The sequence below is a fragment of the Medicago sativa genome, chromosome 1 (genome assembly GCF_051527215.1).
Source record: "Medicago sativa cultivar Bolivia chromosome 1, Bolivia_mono, whole genome shotgun sequence".
Lineage (NCBI taxonomy): Eukaryota > Viridiplantae > Streptophyta > Magnoliopsida > Fabales > Fabaceae > Medicago > Medicago sativa.
In genome coordinates, this window is record NC_140749.1 from 51811660 (window position 1) to 51831528 (window position 19869).

General features: G+C 35.8%; 2 protein-coding genes and 1 long non-coding RNA gene across 3 annotated transcripts; 2 read left to right on the forward strand and 1 right to left on the reverse strand.

The window, feature by feature from the left end:
• The first annotated feature begins 472 nt into the window (after nucleotides 1–472).
• On the forward strand, nucleotides 473–1300 carry LOC146955207 (uncharacterized). Its single transcript, XM_085708201.1, has one exon. It carries the CDS (start codon nucleotides 473–475, stop codon nucleotides 1298–1300), a length of 828 nt encoding a protein of 275 aa, XP_085564327.1.
• Nucleotides 1301–10799: 9499 nt separating this feature from the next.
• On the forward strand, nucleotides 10800–16143 carry LOC146955208 (protein EMSY-LIKE 1-like). The gene is made up of 10 exons (XM_085720685.1): nucleotides 10800–11098; nucleotides 12487–12656; nucleotides 12760–12869; nucleotides 12985–13105; nucleotides 13315–13518; nucleotides 13929–13997; nucleotides 14577–14822; nucleotides 14916–14984; nucleotides 15082–15145; nucleotides 15750–16143. Exons 2-10 carry the CDS (start codon nucleotides 12570–12572, stop codon nucleotides 15845–15847), a joined length of 1068 nt encoding a protein of 355 aa, XP_085576811.1. The 5' UTR covers nucleotides 10800–11098; nucleotides 12487–12569; the 3' UTR covers nucleotides 15848–16143.
• On the reverse strand, nucleotides 15921–18700 carry LOC146955209 (uncharacterized). The gene is made up of 2 exons (XR_015016531.1): nucleotides 18289–18700; nucleotides 15921–16200 (listed from the first exon to the last, which is right to left on the reverse strand). It is a non-coding gene; the product is annotated as an uncharacterized LOC146955209 (long non-coding RNA).
• Nucleotides 18701–19869: the final 1169 nt, after the last annotated feature.

A 19869-nucleotide genomic window follows, 5' to 3' on the forward strand; every position in this document is an offset into this window, starting at 1 on the left:
TTTTTCAAGACCTCTTTGCGAAAGCAAATCCTTTGACTTTGAGGATATGAAATCTAAGAAAATCGTGATTGATGATGTAATGACCAGTATTGGGTGGAAAGAGTTTTGCGAGTTAGATGAAGTAATCTATCCAAATCTTGTTCAACAATTCTACTCATCTGCTGAAGTGCTTGAAGGACATGATGTTATCATCTGCTTCATGAATCAAACTCAAATCATTGTAACCACTGACATCCTTGCTAAAGTTCTCAATATACCTAACTCTGGTGTAAAACTGTTTGGAAGGAAATGGTATGATAAGGTTATTTCTGACAGGAACACTGTGTTTAATGAGTTTTTTGGTAATGTCAAGCCAGCCAAAGACTTTGCTGTAACTTCTTTGAAAAACGAGTACAAGATTCTGCATAATATATGCACTCACTGTCTCTTGCCTCGCAGCAGCAACAGGTATAGAGTTAATGATAATGATCTCATGATCTTGTATCATTTAACTCGTGGAAAAAGGATCAACCTTCCATATTTGATCATTAGACACATGATCGGTGCAATCAAAGACACAAAAGGGAACGGTGGTCTCCCCTACTCTATGGCTCTTACCAAAATTTTCCATGAATTCAAACTTTCCTTCATAGGCGAAACAACCGAAGAGAATCTAAAACCATTCAATCGTAGGAACATCGCTCACATCAAACTTCATGACGGTACTGAAACCCTAGGTTTGCATCAGATTCCACTTTCACAAGAAAAATTTCTCAAAGAGGAAGAAGAAGAAAATCCACTCCTAAGTCTCGTGAATGCAGTTATCGTGGAAAGTCACTTGTCCACACAATCCGCTCCTCTAGATGTTCCTAACACTTATCATCACTTTGTTGATCCAAACGTCTCAACTGATCTTAAACTGTCATTTGAAGAAAATGTCGAACCAACTCCTATTCCTACAGTTCCTCTGCCTAACTGCGAAAATTCTGCTCTGTTTGGTTCCTCTTGCTTAAACAGGTTCATTCATTCTCCAAAGGATGACAAACCTCTTTTGAGTGATATTCCCATTCCTTCGCATTTCAGCTCTTTTGACAGCTTTAAGTCCACTGAAACTTCTCCAAAAAGGGATACTCCAATCGAACCAACAAACTCAATCATCTCCAATGAGATGATACTTGTTGAGGTTGCCTCTCTTCGAGGAGATGTGAACAATTTGCGTGAGTGCTTTGTGTCATTCATGTTTCAATACTTTGGCATGTCTGCTCCTGCTCCTGGCTATGATCCTGGTTCTTCACCCAACCCACCTCCAAATCAGCAGTAGCATGCTATGTCTATGGTATCTTGTGCTATCTTTTTGAAGATGACAAAAAGGGGGAGAAAGCAAAGCAAGTGTCTTACGTTAATACTTGCATGAAATGAATTTGAAAATTTGAAAATGCCCTTTATATGTTTTGGTTGTAGACCCTTAAGCACATGGGTGCCTTATCCTTTAGTATTTATATGTCTTTTTGTTTCTAGCTAAGAATCTTAGAAATGGTCTTTTGTACTTTAGCAGGTTATTGCTAAAAATGGAATCTCTAAGTTATATGTATTTTGGTCCTTATCCATGTTAAATGCAAGTTCTGAATGTTCTAATAGTCATTTAGCCTATGTAATAATATTTGGAACTTTAATGATTTATGCATCTTAAATGTTCTATCTTTGTAAAATACAAGTCATTCTGTTCTAATTAGTCACTTAGCTTCTTTGATGAACATAAATATTATTGTTAAGAAAAGTATGACTATGTTTAAAAAAAAAAAAAAGGGTCCCTATCATCCTTTTCAAATCAATTCGGTAAAAAGACTTGTTGTATCTTATTAATATAACTTAATTCTTTTTACAAAGAATATCAAATTGAGGGGGAGCCTAGTTTTTTTTAAAAAAAAAAAAAAACAAGTAATCCTTTTCTTTTAAAAAGACCTCAAAAGATTTGCATCAAATTGAGGGGGAGCTTAATCGGAACACATTTATAAATCAAATTCTAATATATTTTGTCATCGTCAAAAAGGGGGAGAATGTTGAGAAAATATTCATAAATTCCTATTTTAGTTTTAAAGATGAAAAAATATATTTAGATTTTATTTTATAAATGAATTCTGATATTATTGTATTTAACATTTTGTATGAGTATTTTTAGTTGCAGGAACTTAAACTCAAAAGGATTGATATAACCAAGTTCCCTAAAAAATTATTTGAGCATCTCATACAATGATCAAAGCAAGAAATATTTGGTTAAGATTGAATTGGATGAAATTGGACATGCACAAAATTGAGCAGCACGTTGGCATACACAAGCTCAATACAACAACTGGTTTTGAATATTGGTTTTACATGTCTCTAATACCACTTCCTATCCAATCAAATGGTAGCATCCAAGTACAAACAAAATTGGGCTTTAAGCTGTAAAATGGAACAAGAGAAATAGGAAACCAGCTTGCATTGAAAAATATCTTTGTACTACTACCACACAAGCTACTACACGTAGAATTGAATGATACATAGTGAGCTGTTTTGCTCAAAGAATTCTACACGTGAGAAGGAGCAAAGCAAGGATGAATAATATCTTTTGGTAAGCACACGTGGAAGAAAATGAATGGATAAGAACTAAAACAAGGTTCTTTCTTGTTGGCTAATTATGCACATATGGGACCATGGAAAATTTGCAAACGTGAAGAAAGAAAGAGCAGGAACGAGACATACGCTCCTCACGTGGGAGTTAAAAATTATGGCATCTCACACATGCTCACCAAGAAGAGAATTTGCCTATAAATACAAAGCTCTCAGCACAAAGGAAAGTACCGAATTTTTGAGAAAGCAAAGCAATATACACTCAAGCAAAAATACACAAAGCTCTCTCTTTTTATTTCCAGTGAACTAGAAATTGCTCTTTTGTTCTTGAGCTATTTTTAGTAAAGCACTACTCATTTTATTTGATATTTGGTCCAAGTAAGAATTTATTTCTTATTGGGTTGTAAAGCTTGTAGGTAACAAGTGTGTAAACAACAAGGCTTAAATCACTCGTTTGTAGGGATAGATTAGGTAGATCTAGCAAGGGTGATTTGTTCTCGTTTGTTGTTTGGTTGTAAAAGCAAAGGTAGATTTACTCGGTTGCAGGAAAGATCAGTCGGATCTAGCAAAGAGTAAAAGTTACTCATTTGTGTAAAAAGAAGACAAAAGAGGAGTTGTCGTTAACATTACTTAACACAACTACCTAGTGGATAATCTCATAGGATTGTGGGGACTGGACTAACCTATATTGGGTGAACCAGGATACTTCTTGTGTGTGATTTTCTTTTCCCTATCTCTTTTATTTTTGTCTCACACACTTCACAATATTATTTTTATTAATTGACATACTAACCTAATCCAAGTATATATACTTGAGAAATTTTTTATCAGGCATATTTTAAACAGGTCACAATTCAAACCCCCCTTTCTTGTGAAAATATTTTACTTCAGTCGGTGCCCAAACAAGAACACTAGTAAATTGCTTATTATCTAAATTAATCTCTTTTAATTGAATATAAGTACGATTGTTAGGGTTATGACTCATCTTTAGGGGAACGTCGCAATTATAGCCTTTGTTTGGGCAAAAATACTCGAACTTCTCACCGTTACATCACAACGTCATACCTGAACTCTCGTTTATCAAAGCATATCATAAACTAATATTAAATTGAGTTAGTTCCAACAAAGAGGGTATATGGAATTAAAGGAAACCATAATCATAGTTAAATTTCTGAATAAAAATCCAATTTCGCATGGCGCAAGACAATTAAAAACTTGCAAACCCATTAAACTCTTTTACTCTTTTTATTCAAATAAATTTTGTTAATTGCTAAGTTGAATGACAATCCTTGTTAAGACCATAACTTACTATTTAATCACTTGTTACGATTTGGTGCAATTGCAAATTCGTCAATCAGTCCCAAATCATTAGTCGTTTTGGTGAAAAAAATTGTCCCAAATTAAAAGTCTCTTTGCAATACCAACGAAGCAATAATGTTATTTTTCTTATCATACCCTTAACTATTTATTACTTTTTCTTTTTTTCAATTCTTTAGATTATCTTTCCAATATCATTAATAAAAGATAATTTTGTAAAATTACTCGTAATTCTTTTTTGGGAAATGCTTGCATGTGTCCTTACTAAAGATGGAAATTATATATTGCAAATCATGCCAATTTATTTTTCAAACATTTGATATTTACTTTTTTTTCAATAAATACTCACTATTTGTAAAAACTTTATCATGTGCTTTTAGGACACATGTTAACATAACTTAAAACAATTCACATATTCAAACTATATTAATTTCACATCCCTTATACCATTACTAGAAAGAAAGAATAACAAACTAACATTAAAGTGATTTATGACTTTGAATTAGAAAGATTGAATAAATAATCATAGAAGATATATTTTTATAAACTTAAATTAAATGAAAATAACAAAAACAATACACTTAAATAAAAAGGGGGACAGAATATAACCCAAAAATAAAAATAAAAAAAAAAACTACATGAGATAAAACTAGGGGTGGGAATAGGCTAGGCCGAGCTAGGCTTTGCAAAGCCTGAGCCTGGCCTGTCAAATTTTTTTAAGGCCTAAGCCTGACTTACGGCCTGTTATAGGCTTACTTTTTAGGTCTGAATCTGGCCTTCTAAAAGTCTGGTACGACCTGTCAGCCTGTTTAAAAGCCTATTTCATATGAACATATTTAAATAAGCAATGTGATCTAAGTTTAAATAGACTAGCAAACTAATATATCAATTAGATTAAACTCTCTTTTGATAATCAACATGAGTTTTTAGGAAATTTGACTATATATAGTATCATATTTCAATTCTAGTTCATAATAATACATTTAGATATGCAAAAAATTAATGTATACTAATGAGCGTAAATTACTGAAAAAGTTAACAATTTTTTATTTTAATTCAAAGTACAAAATATAATATAATAATAAATAATATTATTCATATTTACTTAAATAGCCTGGCTTAATAGGCCTACGAGGCTTTTTGAATGGCATGTGGTCTGACCTTTTAAGTTAAATAGGCTTTAAAAAAAAAGTCTAGGCCTTCTCTATTTAAGAAAAATAGTCTGGGCTGACATGACCTATCGTAGGCCCCTGTAGGCCGGTCTGGCCTATTCCCATTCCTAGATAAAACTAATAAATTTCGATCCTAAGAAAAAACTTAAGAGAAAATAGGACATGTAGCAAATCTGTATACAAAGAAAAACCCATAAAAGCCTGAGAGTGGACCTGAAAAGAGTGTTACTTTTCCCACCCTATAGATTTCTCGCGTGCCCAATTTTTTTTCCAAAAATACCTCTGTCCGGATTTTGTTTTTCCGAATTACATTGTTAGGATATCCAGGATTTTGAAATCCGGAATGCTCTTTTTCCAGAATTTTTTGATTTTAGCCTTTCAGATTCGTATAATAAAATGTAAATAAACATAAAAAAAAACAGAATTAAAAAGAACACAAAGATAAAAAGAAATCATTTTATTAATATATGAATAATAATTACAATAATGTTGAAGTTTTTTAAGCTTATCACATAAGAACCTAAAACTATTTCTAATCTCCTAAGAGCCTAAAACAAGCTCATTTTATTAATATAAACAGAAAAGTAGAAAAGAAATGAAAAAACCACCAGATAACATACCTCCCTAGAGTAAAACTAAATCTAGTTTTGCCCCAAGAGGGTTGGTCAAATGGGGGGGGGTTGCTACTGAGGTAAGGTTTGTTTTCCGGGTGAAAAAGACATTGATGGTCAGCATGACACCCAGACAAACCGTGCTTCGTTGCAGCGCGTTGCCTTCCCCGTTGACCAGTCATATAACCCTTGATTTTCCAAAGTAGCCCCGTTTTATAAAAGGCCAACGATGAAAACACAATGTGAAGAAGGAAAAGGAGGAGAGAGTGTGATGGTGTGAAGAAATGTGAAACTTTGGATGCTATTTATAGGAAAACAAATTGCCTAGCCATTAATTTTGGTCAAAAACGTGTTCAGAGGAGTTTTACCAGCCATTAATGCTGGTAAAAACCTTTGAAAACTTGTTTCTTGTGGTGCATACCACCGGCCAAAACAAACTGATGCAGTTCGGATTTCATAATTCGGACAACTCTAATGGTTTTCGGATTATGTAATCCGAATTTTTACGATATTGAGGCAAACTGAAGGAAGTTGCGCACCTTCTGTGGGGTGAGGGATATTCCGGATTTTATAATTCGGACAACGTTCATGTATTTTGGAATATAAAATCTGTAACCCCTCAGTTTATTTTGGCTGGTGGCTTTTCACCAACGGTTTGACCGATTAGTGGAGCCATTAATGCATTTTTGGAGGTTAGCATTTAAAAAACGTTTTTATTGGCCGGTTAGTGTTTCTGTATTTTAGTTTCCGGAAACACTAACAATATGGTTCAGATTATATTTTCCGGACCAGGGGTATTTTTGGAATTTTTGCAGGGCGCAGGAGAACACAATAGGGTTGGAAAAGTAATACTCACCTGAAAAAGCCTGAGTGGGCCTGAACTGACAACCCATAAAAACATAAAGAATTTTGCTCTCCACCCAGCACGTTTTGCTCCCACCCTGCAGCCGTTCCATATTTACCCTTGCGCATGTTAACTAACGCAAGTGTCAAACACTGCATGAGTTAACTTGCGTACACATTAAGCACTACGTGAGTTAACTCACGCACAGTCTGTGCATACAACCAGCAGAGTTGGAAACCTCTTTTCTCCCTGTTTTTCCAATCACTCTTTCATACATTCATTCAAGAACAGAATTTTCATCATTCATTCAATAATACATTCAATCAACATCAACTCATAATTATATTACGAAAAATAACGGGATAAAATAAGCGAATAACATAACGGATAATGTCATAAAAACGCTAAAAAGCGTAAGTGTAATCGGAGTACAACGAAATCCAACAAAATGTCAAACAAAAAATAAAACTACACAAGTCATAAAACATAAAAGCCAAGTCATGCTGGTCCATCCCGTGGACTCCTACTCCTCCTCCGCGGTGTCGGCATCTGCTCCAGCATGCTCCACTCAGACTGTATGCCCTGTATGATGCGAAGAACCTCTGGATTACCAAACACATCTGGATGCCCAAGTGCACTGTCCACTCTAGCCCTGATGTTGCTGATGATCTGGTATGGGTCCGGAGGATGTCTGGCCCACTGCTGCTCAACAAGAACCTCCTCGTAAGCAGGGACAGGATGAGGAGGGGCATCAGCTGCGTAGTCAGGAATGGCCGCAGGGGGGTTCACAATAGGATGTGATACTCTAACGAACCATTTCATGTACCCCCTAGTATGAGCCCATGGCTGGTTATCCGGAACCGGATGACCCCTCTGTTGATGGTTGAGGACATGTAGAGCAAACTCAGTGAAGTCATGGGCCACATCATCCGCCGCAAGATCCTCTATGTCTGTAGGAGGCCTGGGAATTCTCTGGACATACCCGTACTGCCTAAGAACCCGCTCTGGCAAGTGACGGACCATCCTGTCTTTGCCGGCCATGATCCATCCTGAGTACCAGCATATATCCTGAAAGGGCGTGAGGTGTCGTCGTCTCTCGTACGGCATCCAGGTGACATGAGAAAGGTCCATCGAATCAATGGCAGCTCGGTAGTGTCCCGGATCAATAAAGCCCCTGGGAGGTTTCCATTTACTCACAAGCGGGGAAACAGTAGGGTCGTAGGCATCATCATCAATCCTCGGAATGATGTTCGAGAAGTGCGCCAAAGTCCATCCCTGCAAACACAAAGAAACAAATATTTATATTACCGCAAGAATTATACAAACAACTAAACATTTACGATCCAATAAGTAAAAAAGAAGAAAAACAATTATTACCACAAGCAATGTCATGTAACCGCCAATGGAGGCCACAGATGAGTCGGAGGTAAGAGATAACTGGTCATATAGGAAAGCAAGACCCATCCCACCCCATGACCAGTTGTCCAACTCGTCCATATCTTGCAGCGCAAGCAGCCAAAGCAGATTAATGTTTTTGCTGTTCTTGGCGGAAAAAATGGTCCAACCAAGCAAGAGCAACAGAAACGCCTTAACGCAGGCTAATCTAACTACAGCTCGCTCGTTCTCCTCCTCCACTGTGTCAACCTCAATAAGCTGATTACACCTATTCAAGAGCTCCTCATATCGCCTCTTCAGTACACCAAAACTGATGTGAGAACCACCCTGTTTTATCAGCTCCTTAGCGGCATCCTCCTCTGTAAACAGTAGGTCTGTCTGCATCATCTCTAACCCCTCCTCACGGGTTAACTCTCTATCAGGAAGGAGTCTCCCAGTGATGGGAATGCCTAGGAGACACGCCACATCATCTAGTGTGATGGTCATCTCTCCAACAGGTAGATGGAAGCTGCTGGTCTCCTCATGCCATCTCTCTGTCATCGCACAGACAAACCCGTGAGATATGTTCTCATACCCACTTGTCAGGAGGGGAGTCAGACCGGACATATTCACTTCACTCCAAAACCACTTATTTTGTTCCCCCGGAATAGGCAATGCCAAATTTTTAATGCTCAGCTTCTTCCCGTGGGAGATACCTTTCACCCTATATTTTCTTCGAAACTGAAATACAAAAACAAAACACAACAAACAATAAGTCGTTAAATAAATAATAAGTAAAACAAACATTAAATATATGCTAACATAAATGTTAATTCTAACATTAAATAAGTAAAATAATAATTAGAATAAGTTGTATAAATAGTAAAAGAAGTAAAATAAACACTAAGAAGTAAAATAAACAACATTATACTTACATCGGCATCAACCCATATCCTACATGCCACATGTCCACCAAAGTTAGGTAAAAGCGAGAGTTCAGAAGGCCCCCCTGCATAGCCGTCCGGACCGGCCTCGTACACCACCCTCGGCACCCCCTGAAAACGAGGCTCGGGCTGCTCATGCTGCTGAGGCTGCTCAGGCTCATCCTTCTGCTGAGGCTCCTCAATAACAGGCGGCTCCTCAACAGCAGGCTCCTCAATAACAAACTGGTACTGGTGAGGTTGAGGCTCATGAAACTGATACGCATCATGCGGTTGCTGATAGACGTCATAATGCTGCTGATACTGCGTCGGGTCCATAGTCTGGGATGGACCCGTCTGGGACGTTGACCCCCCTGCAGCATCATCTCCATCTCTAGCAAGTCTCGTGCCCCCACCTCTCCCTCGACCAGCCATAGGAGGGCGTAGTGCTTGCTTCTCCCTCCGTGCACTACTAGTAGGGGCAGGTCTCCCTAACCTAACTCTATCAGTCCTATTCTGAGGCGGCTCAGGCGGTCTCTGAGACGTATTCCTCCTAGACATATCTGCACAACATTTAAAGAAGCAAAAAATCAATGACACATTTTCACACGGACATTGTGTCATTTCTAACAATTCAACAACAACACTAATATTTCGACAGTGTCATTTCAATCCAAAAAAATTAACAATTTGCTACCACATTGCAGTCAAACATGTTATAATAAAAATTAACAAACCATATGCTAACTAATTTGATAAGTCACAATCTAAAAAACAAAATAATTACCATTGAGACATTTTACCAAACACTTGGTGTGCAATTTTCAAACAACTACCTTAATCTAACAATTTGTAGACCCTAAACTACCACATTCTACTCTAAACAACTTCTAAACAACAATTCCTAAGTTAATTCGTCACTAACAATCATCAAAACTAACATGCAAACCAAATTTATAAAAACCTAAAAATGTCATATTTCTTAAAAAAAAACTAAAATTTCTACAAGTTAAATGCAATTAAGTCGGGTAATCATCACTTACTTGATAATGTGGGAGAAATTGGCTTTGAATGGTGCAAGAATGATGAAAATCGGATATGGGGGGAAAATTTTCGAAGTAGAGAAGTTGGAGAAATGAGGGAAATGTGTTTCTGTGTTGCTGATAAATGACTTAACTAACGCTGCGCAAGTTAACTTGCGCAACGCATGTTAAGTCACGCATAAATCACAACTTGCGCATGTTAAGATGCGCAGCGTGACTTAACTTGCGCAGGGGTAAAAATGGAATGGCTGCAGGGTGCGAGTGATTTGTGCTGGGTGGAGAGCAAAATTCAAACATAAAAAAGCTCGTTACCCGAATAACCAACCACCCAGATCGGAGTGACGAACTCTTTATAAATAGAGACACACCCCTCTTAACTCTCACATCATCGTTTCACCTCAACAAACACAAACATAAACAAATCCATTTTCTTTCACAATCCTTCACTTTTTTTTCTCTTTCTTGTGTATGTCGAGAATCTCTACTCAACACTATTCAAAGACACGTGTCTTTGTTCCTCTAAACTTGTCCCTATCTCTCTCAGTGTCGTATCCAAGACCCTGGTCCAGGGGGTGCAGTAGACAAATAATGTAAATTTTTGATATGGATTCGATTCAATAAAGAATCCTACTAGTTTTTAATAATTTAAAAAAAAATATTATTTTTTTTCTCCATTAATTTTTATTATTGTAAAATTCATTTTTTACTAAAAAAAAAGTAAAAAACCACCTTTGGTCAAATTTTTAGAAATAACACACCTTTTTTTTTTTTGACAAAAGAAATAACACACCTAGAAACTATATTTTTTTTTTTTAAAGAAACACACCTAAAAACTATTATTTATGCAGCTAAATGACCTTAAATAAATTACACACATTTTTTTTTTTTTGAGCAAAATATAAATTACACACATAGATGAATGTGTAGTTGCAAAACTTTTTCAATTTATTCAAAAGACCTGACGCCATACCTCTTCTTCTTCGTCCTGCGCTTCTGTTTCTCTTCAGCAACTACTTCAATCCTTCTATCTTATTTTGTTTTTGCTTCCTCGTTTTTCTATTGACACTGTGTCTGTGTGTGAGAGAAACTCAAGGTGCAATTCTAACTTTCTCTCTCTAAAACCCTCTTTCGTTCTTTCTTCTCTAACTAAAACCCATCCATCCACACTGTAACAAAAGGAACATTGCCGTTATTTAATTTAACGACCCTTCAATTTCCAACAGTATCGGTAAGTTTTATTCCTCTTTCTTTGTGTTCTTCTTTCAAATCACACATTCTAGGGTTTTGTTTTTTTCTTAATTAGTTGTACGAGGTTTCTATTGCTTCCTACTTTGTTGTTTGGTTTTGTTCAAAGATGAATTCTGTTGGAAATTTTATCATGTGAAAATTGAACCTTAGAAAATGTGTTTCTAGGGTTTAATGTTGAAATTGTAATTCTTTGTAGAGATTTAATTGTTGACATTTGATATTATCATAAATTAGAAGAAAATGTATTAGTGTAATGAAAACAAGATTTAATTCGTGGAATAGAAAAATTGAAGAAGGAATGTTAGGGATGGTACATAGTTGTATGAGCTGCGTGCGTGCGTGCGCTATTGTTACGTGATTGGGTCTAAAGCCGGGAGCTGTTGTTGAGCAGTTGTGAATTGGTTAGGAGTTGGTTACAGTTATAAATATAGTTGGAGAAAAGATTAATCAAAATTGAAGTTTGAAGTTAAGGGGTATGAATGGACATGACATGTAGTGACAAACTTTATTCGCAACATAGCTACCAGTTTTGTTATTTGCATATTGGAAAGCCCCAACCATCGATCTGTACTGAACATGGAAGGGTCAGAAAAGTAATTTGCACCCTCTTTAGCCGATGCCAAATAATAAAGTTGTGATAAATAATCAAGCTTTTCCGAAATTGTGAGTAGGTATTTAAATCGGAAAACGGCACCGGAAAACAATGAAGATTAGGGTGCCAGTGGTCTTGTATCTTACCGCAGAACTTGCAATGGTTTGAGATTAATGAGGTGGATGTTGTGGTAGCTAGGATATTCACAGGTCATTTTAGATCAATGACTCCGATACCATGTTATGTAGGATAGAAAATGTAAGAAAGCAAGAGAAAACTTGGAAGAGTATTTTCAGAGCAACTGCTGTTTATTCATACCTGTCTTATCTATGCTATAAGAACCAAGATAAATAGCAGAGCATTTAAATAGTTAGTTACAAACAGTTACAGTAGTTGGTTATGAACAGAAGCTTATAACATCTAACCAAATAACAAAATCTAAAAGGTTCAGGTAACAGAAGGAAGTTATTACTAAGATATTGCACGTTCAACTAACAATTACAAATAAAAAAAAAAAGCATCAGAGCTGTGTTACGTAACCTTGATAGTAGAATACTGCAAATTAAAGAAAAGTCCTCTATTTCTTGAACTGACAAGTGGTGTTATGAGCACTCTCAAAGATCTTTTCTACCAAGAATGGATGAATCAATACATTTAAGCAAAGTTAAATTTGGTAGTTTAAAATGATGTCCTTGTTTCTTTATTTTTGTGTTTTTTTTTCATAAAAAAAAAATCAAGTACTGATGATGACCTTTATCCCTTCAATCAAAATACAGTTCTGGGAGGTACCAGTGTTGTGGGATATGAAAAATCTGCTGTAGCTTCTGTTTCACTCTATCGATTGGACAGGGAAACTGACATGGAGGTTCAAATTCATCAACTTGAGCAAGATGCATACTCTGCCGTCTTGCGTGCTTTTAAAGCTCAGTCTGATGCTCTTACTTGGGTGTGTATATTTAGTTAGTTCCCTCTGTATCTTTTATATTATCTTTATATTGGTCTTGTTTTGAAGAATTATAACCTGTGTTTTATTTTTATTTATTAATCAGGAAAAAGAAGGTTTGATAACTGAGCTCAGAAAAGAGTTAAGGGTTTCAGATGACGAACATAGGGAGCTTCTTGGCAGGGTTAATTCCGATGAAATAATCCACCGCATAAGGTATTGTATTTGTAATTATCTGACTAGTTGTAAATTGTAATGTCTGCTAAAAATATCAAAAGTTTCAGATTCTTTTTTTTCTTTCACAATGTTATCTGATGTGAAATGCTATCAGGGATTGGAGACAAACTGGCATTTACCAACCTCCAAGGCGAACCACATCTCAGCCCGTTCATGACATTTCACCCAGTCCAACCGTTTCAGCTTCCCGCAAAAAACCGAAGACATCACATTCGGTACTACCCTCTCTTGTTTTATATGTGATGTGAGCATTAACAGCGCTGTTAGTATCTTTGTACTCATGCTGCAATTGTATGAGATGGTTTTAATAGCCGGTGGCTAAAAGTCGACTTATTCCATTCTACTTAAATTATTTACTCAACTATTACAAAGAAAAGTAATTTATTGATGTCCATTTAGTTTTTAATTCTACCAAATTTTGCAGGGTCAGTCATTGCCTGGTTTGTCTTCAGTGAAGCCTGTACAGTACGCTTCTACTCCCACTGGGGCTAGGCATTTCGCAAATCGCAATTCTTCTAGTAATCTGCATGCACCTTCTGATCCATTGATTGGGAAGAAAGTTTGGACTAGATGGCCTGAAGACAACCACTTCTATGAAGCTGTCATAACTGATTACAACCCTGCTGAGGTATGTTTAGGTCTTCAGAACTGTCAAAATCCATTATTAACATGTAGATATATTACGAGGTTAGTGTTCCTTGTTGGAGTTTTCTCTGGGTTGATATAGTATTGTGTTTAGGGTTAATTATGCGGATTGGTCTAATTTGTTTTCTCATTTAAGATGCCTTTTTTCTAATGTTCAAGTATAGAAAATCATCCCCCTTTTACCTAGATGTAATGAAAATACTCAAATGTGATTAGGGTCCGAACCTCGAAGTGCAATTTATATTAATCATCTCAAAGAAAAATTAATAACTCCTTAGGGAACTTTTACCTATGAAGCACCGACAAATACACGACGTGGACACCAGACACACCTTTGATCAGAAGTGTTTGTGATATATACACTTTTACTCATTTGTTTTTAATTCTTTGCAGGGCCGGCATGCTTTGGTTTATGATATTTATAAAGCGAATGAGACTTGGGAATGGGTTGATCTCAAAGAGGTATTTATTCCCTATCTTTTGTTGCATAGGGAATAAAGCAAATAACATTGAATGAATAAAGCAATAAATTAAGATATTAATAAAGCAAAAGAGACTTGGAAATGGGTAGAACAATAATTGATTAGGTTTTAACCATTACTTACATCAAATGAAGCACCAGCAGTTAACATCAAACTGTGTGGCACCTCGCTCGATGGCCATTTTCTCCAATGCCCTTCAAGCATAAGAGTCTTTTCCTCACTTATATGTGACACACTTTTTTCGCTTGCTTGTAAACTCATACCCTACTTGCCTATGATCCCACTTTGAGAATAAAGGATCACTGCTTGAACAAAGATTATGGCCAGTTAACATTACAGCATAATCCATTGTAAATGAAATGAAAAGAAACATCATGACTCAAACTGAATTTTTGGATAGAGATGTTTAAGCAGATATAGGTTTAAATGCGGTAATGATTTTAATGTGCTTACACCCTTGGACGTTCTGAATATGAAAACTTTTTGTGCAAAATAAATCTTGTTTATTATTTTGCTACAAGTTTCTGGTTCAAATGAGCTAAAAGCTTATTGATTGCAGATACCACCTGAGGATATACGATGGGAAGGTGAAGAACCGGGCATACTACACAGAGGTGGACATAGCGGGCAAGGTCGTGGAGCTAAGAAATTCTTTGGCCATGGTGGTGATACTTTAGGTGCTGGAAGAGGGAGAGGACATCCAAGATTTCAATCTAGAAAAGAACTCATGCCGCCACAAAATGGTATTGGAAATAGAGTTCCGGACGAAATTGAGTTGCTGAACACAGATTCATTAGTTAAGGAGGTAGATATGACTTGCCTAAGAAATCTTATTGAGAACCGGGTGAAAAGATAAGGAAGTTCTTTAGTTTTTAATGCCACTTATGCTATATAACAGGTGGAAAGGGTTTTTGCTACAAGTCATCCAGATTCTGTGGAGCTTGAGAAAGCAAAGCAAATGCTGAAAGTACAGTCACTAGCCATCATGAAATTACTTATTATCAACTTTAATGCCACATGGTTATTGTTCATGTTTTCTGATTATTGATTGTAATGTTTTATAGGAGCATGAGCAAGCTCTCGTTGACTTAATTTCGAGGATTGCAGATGCATCAGATGGTGAAAGTGGTAATAATTAGATGTCTACATAATTTTGCTTCATACGTTTTGTTCATTGAAACTCAACTTGTATATTGAAATCAACTTTTCTGTTCATGACAAGTTAACGAAAGTTTACTGTTGTTATTGAATGAAATATAAAATATATCATTTTGTAGTGTTGTCCACAAAAACATATTATAGCAGTTCTCCAACTTGAAAATAGACAATAGCTTTTCTGCATTTTGTGTCCAAACCTTGCAAGGAGTGTGAAACCAAGAAAAGGGGAAGTGAGAGGTCAAGATAGTAATCAGTGGACTAATCATTATGGCTAACGTTTGAATTAGTTGCATCGTAATGTGATTGTGTGGAGAAAAGGCAGCAAAAAATTATGAATTATGATTTCTTGTAATTTTTTGCTAGCCAAACTAACACTGAGTGCATATTTGAGAATCAACAAGTGGTGTGTATTATGTTAAGTGGTGGCTTTGTTTGCACAATTGGTTATGCATGCTTGAGGTGTCCATCAAGTGTTAAGGATTAACTCAATAGATTTGTGGCGTATGTTTTTCACAAGTAATTATCATGGTTGTAAATTGCGTAACTATTTTTTTTATTTTTTGCCATATAACAGATGGAGAACAACCGTATTCGCATGGACAATTAATGGAAAGAGGATTAGAGCACGTAAATCAGCTGCATGGTGGAGACAATCGTGACCCTGGAAGATGATTGTTTGCACTCTTGAAGTCTCATGTAGAAGTCTGACTGTGGGTGAAATGTATATGCAACCAAACAGCATAAATTGTTCAAAGATAGTCCTCTTACATATTCACTTTCTGTCATTTTAATTTTAATTTACATTACTTAGACTTTTTTCTCTGAAAATGCCCACATGTGCATTCTGTGTTCAGTTACAATTAAGGATATAGAGACTCGTTTAACTGGCACATAAATTGTTTTATCTGAATGCAAATGTAAAATGTTAAAACTGAAATGAAAAGTAGTTTGGTGCATTTTTCTCTCAATTTGCTTCACTTCAGAGCCTGTCAAATGTCTTGAATCCCTTTCTAAACCTTTAGTACCTGCGACACAAGTATTGAGACCATGGAGAGTATAAGAATATGCATGTAGAATGGAAGGAAAAAGGAAAATGTATGTAATATATAGATTCATAAAGCTAATTTACTGTGCAATACCCGAGAGCTTATAGATGAGTTGACATGGGTCTCATCTACCTTTACCAATGTTCTGGGTTCGAATATAGCCTTGGGTATGCAGCAACGTTAAAAAACTTAGAGAATTAGTTGTCCATTTAAATCCCACAAGGTTCGAGGGATTAGTCTTTGTTGTTGCACGTAGAGGATGACCGATTTATGCCAAAAAAGTTGACCGTGCAATGATGCTTCATCTTAAAGTTGCTTAAAATGGTTTGACATTAATTTGTACGATAATAGAGACTTGCATGTGTGGCAAAATCTACCTCATGTGACCCTTGCGAGAATTTGATGTAGTTGTTAAGTTTTAGGGGTATTCTAAAATGCATATAGAACAATTTTCGGGATTTTAATTAGCTGCAACTACAAAGATTGTGCATCTTCCTTACAGAGATTTGGCTAATCTATTTCGATGTAGGCAATTTTCATGTAGTCAATCCGACTTAGCATTCCACCCCCATAACACTGATGGGTAGTGGTGGTCTGCTGCTATGCTAAAGTTTAGCAAAATGATACAAGAAATTTATATACATAAAAGCTCAAACAAAGTTTTAGCCCCTAAGCATTAGATTGTTACTAATGAATTATTGATTGTTACTAATATTCAACCTCAATATCTATAAAGCAAATAAGTTTTAGCCCCTAAGCATTGGGTAGAGGGAGAGTACTAACACAACAGGATATCAGTCAAAACAACTTGCACAGAGGGGAAACCTATAACAGAACACAGCCTGCGCACAAAATTGTATAAATGAAGTCATCTACAAAGTGCGTAAATGGTTGTTGAAAATATAATAAAGAGTGATGAGTAGACGACTGGGTTTGGCCGTTTTACATAAGAAAACGAGCAAGTATAGAGGGGTTGCACAACCCTATTTCGTTGCTTCGGGATTTTAGGGATAAAAAGATCAAAAGTTCCAAAAAAACACAGCACAGCTATCAATTGTGGGTAAATCAGGTTTTTAATGTGGCCACTACAGCAGTTATTAGATTGTCAGCGCCACTGCTCGTCAAAACTGCAATGTTACAGGTTCTTGCACCACACTATGTAGCGATAGGGGACATATCTAACTAATAAGGTACCAAAATAATGATTGAAACATTCAAAATCAATATAGTAGATGCTAGCAGCACTATCAGTAAAATCAGTAAAATTGATAGCTGTGCTGACAATCTAATAACTGCTGTAGTGGCCACATTAAAAACCCGATTTACCCACAAATCATTAGAAGTAGATGCTAGCAGCACTATCAATTGATGGGAATTGAAGAACTTTAATACAGAAGTAGATGCTAGCAGCACTATCAGTAAAATTAACCATGAGAATAGAAGGCATTCAAGGCAGCAAAAGATCTACTCCTAGAGTCATGAGAGCATGAAAATACTATCTGATTCCATAAGGATGAGTGACAACAATTGGGAATAGTCGCAATCGTCAAAGTTAGTACAGCAACTATGAACCTTCATCATCATCATCATCATCATCATAGGAATTAGTCCTCCTGAACAGAGGAATGAAGAATACCATTTCATTCTACTTTGTATGATAAAGTTGATTCTGTCTGAATCTGAAGGATTGTTATTATATTCACTTCCCTATCCATCAAGATTTGTGTGCTAATTACTTTAAATCCAATCAACTCCTCCCAAATGGATTGTTAAGCTAAGCAATTTATGAAACAAAAACAATCTAAAACAAACAGTTTATCTATGTGGCACGGACACTTCAGATTGAAGGCGTGTTCAGTATCTGACTTATCGGTGCCCGGCACGTTCAATTACTTTTATTCTGTCAAATTATTATTGGTGTCTACGTGTCAGTATCAGTTAGTGTTTCATACAAGTTTACTGTAGTATAAACAATCTATTTGATAATGGATAGCAAATCTAAACAATCAGAGACCACATAATTTACCAAATCTAACATAAAATGTAATCAAAAGATAAGAGCAGTACCTGAAAATTGAGCAATTCCAATTCCAAGAGATCTGTGTTGTGTTTTGTTATGCTGTCGGTGCATATGAAAATTCAAGTCCCTATGATTGAATCCATCACAATTCACTTTTTTTTTTCTTTGATGGAACATTCAAGGCCAAATACAAGATTCATTGGTTAGGTAATTGATGATGGGAATTGGAAATCGGATACAATGGATTTACGTTGTAAATATGAGTGCAAGTCCAAACCTATTTTGTAGAGATAATTCTTTTTTTGAGGGGTTGTAGAGATAATTCTATCTACCGATAATTTGTGTTCAAAATAATTTCAACCGATAACCAAATTGGTACTCAATGTTCAAACACTACTGTACGTATTCTCATGACCCCACAAAAGCTATCATTTTAACAAAAATAAATTGTCTCACTTTATCTTTTTTGAAGAAACAAATAAGTTTCTTTTATATATAAAAGTTTTTCTTATATTACCCCTTACTTTTTATTAATATTTTTTTTATCCTTGTAATATCTTTTTTTAATACTATTCATGAAGTGAACTTTTACAAATTTTTGTATCATAGAAATCTCTTTTTGTTTAAGCGTTGAGTTGGATCAAGCTTAAATGTGATAGAACTTATAAAGAGTCGGTGGATCTTGTTGGATGTGGTTGTTTGTTATGGAGATTGGTACGTGTGATACTCTGCATATTTAAATGTGTAGTTTATACGCAAGAATGGATTTGGCTCAGAGGAGGAGTAACCCACCTCATTGTAGAAAGTGACTCCAAGTTATTGATTGACATAGTCACATGGAGAGGCAATCTTAATGGGGCCACCGGCATCTTAATGTGTCGTATCTAGGGGTGTTCAGAACCGATCCGATCCAAAAAAAAACCGCCAACCGATCCAAAAAAACCGAAAACCGCAAAAAACCGATTTTTTTCGGATGTGTTTGGGCCATATAGATTAAAAACCGACTGGTTCGGTTCAGTTTTCGGTTTATAACTTAAGAACCGGACCGAACCGAACCGAACCACACTTATTTTAATTTTACTAGACTCTTCTACTACTCTAGACCGGTCCATTACCATTTGTTAACTTAAACTCTTCAATAATTCACCAATCACCAATGAATTTTGCTGTTTAATTCATTCACACATGTTTAAGAATTAGATAGTCCATTTCTTAATCCGCCAACACTCCAAACGCTAATCAAAAGTTTCTTTATTAGTTGGCATTGGTTTTTATTGCTACAGGTTACAAAAGTTTTTTTTATAATTGCATGATATTTGCTTAATAAATTGCTATAGGCTATATAATTATATGAAAGAAAAAGTTGTTGCATATGTATAAGGAATGTTTGCAGCAACTTATATGTACACAGTGTGTAATCTATGAAGTATAAGGAATGTTTGCAGCAACTTATATGTACACAGTGTGTAATCTATGAAAAAAGAAATTATAATAAATCTTACTTATACTTTATATGTGTACAACAAAGGAAAAAGCTTCTATCAAAATTATTTTTAATAAGAGCATTACTATCACTTGTTTACAATTTGGATAACCGAAAACCGATCCAAATTAAACCGCGTTAAATT

Coding starts and splice junctions, on each gene's coding strand:
- LOC146955208 (XM_085720685.1), top strand. CDS start 12,570: ATGGAGGTTCAAATTCATCAACTTGAGCAAGATGCATACTCTGCCGTC. Junction 13,106..13,314: donor AACCGAAGACATCACATTCG/GTACTACCCTCT, acceptor CAAATTTTGCAG/GGTCAGTCATTGCCTGGTTT. Junction 14,823..14,915: donor CAGATTCATTAGTTAAGGAG/GTAGATATGACT, acceptor GCTATATAACAG/GTGGAAAGGGTTTTTGCTAC.
- LOC146955207 (XM_085708201.1), top strand. CDS start 473: ATGATCTTGTATCATTTAACTCGTGGAAAAAGGATCAACCTTCCATAT.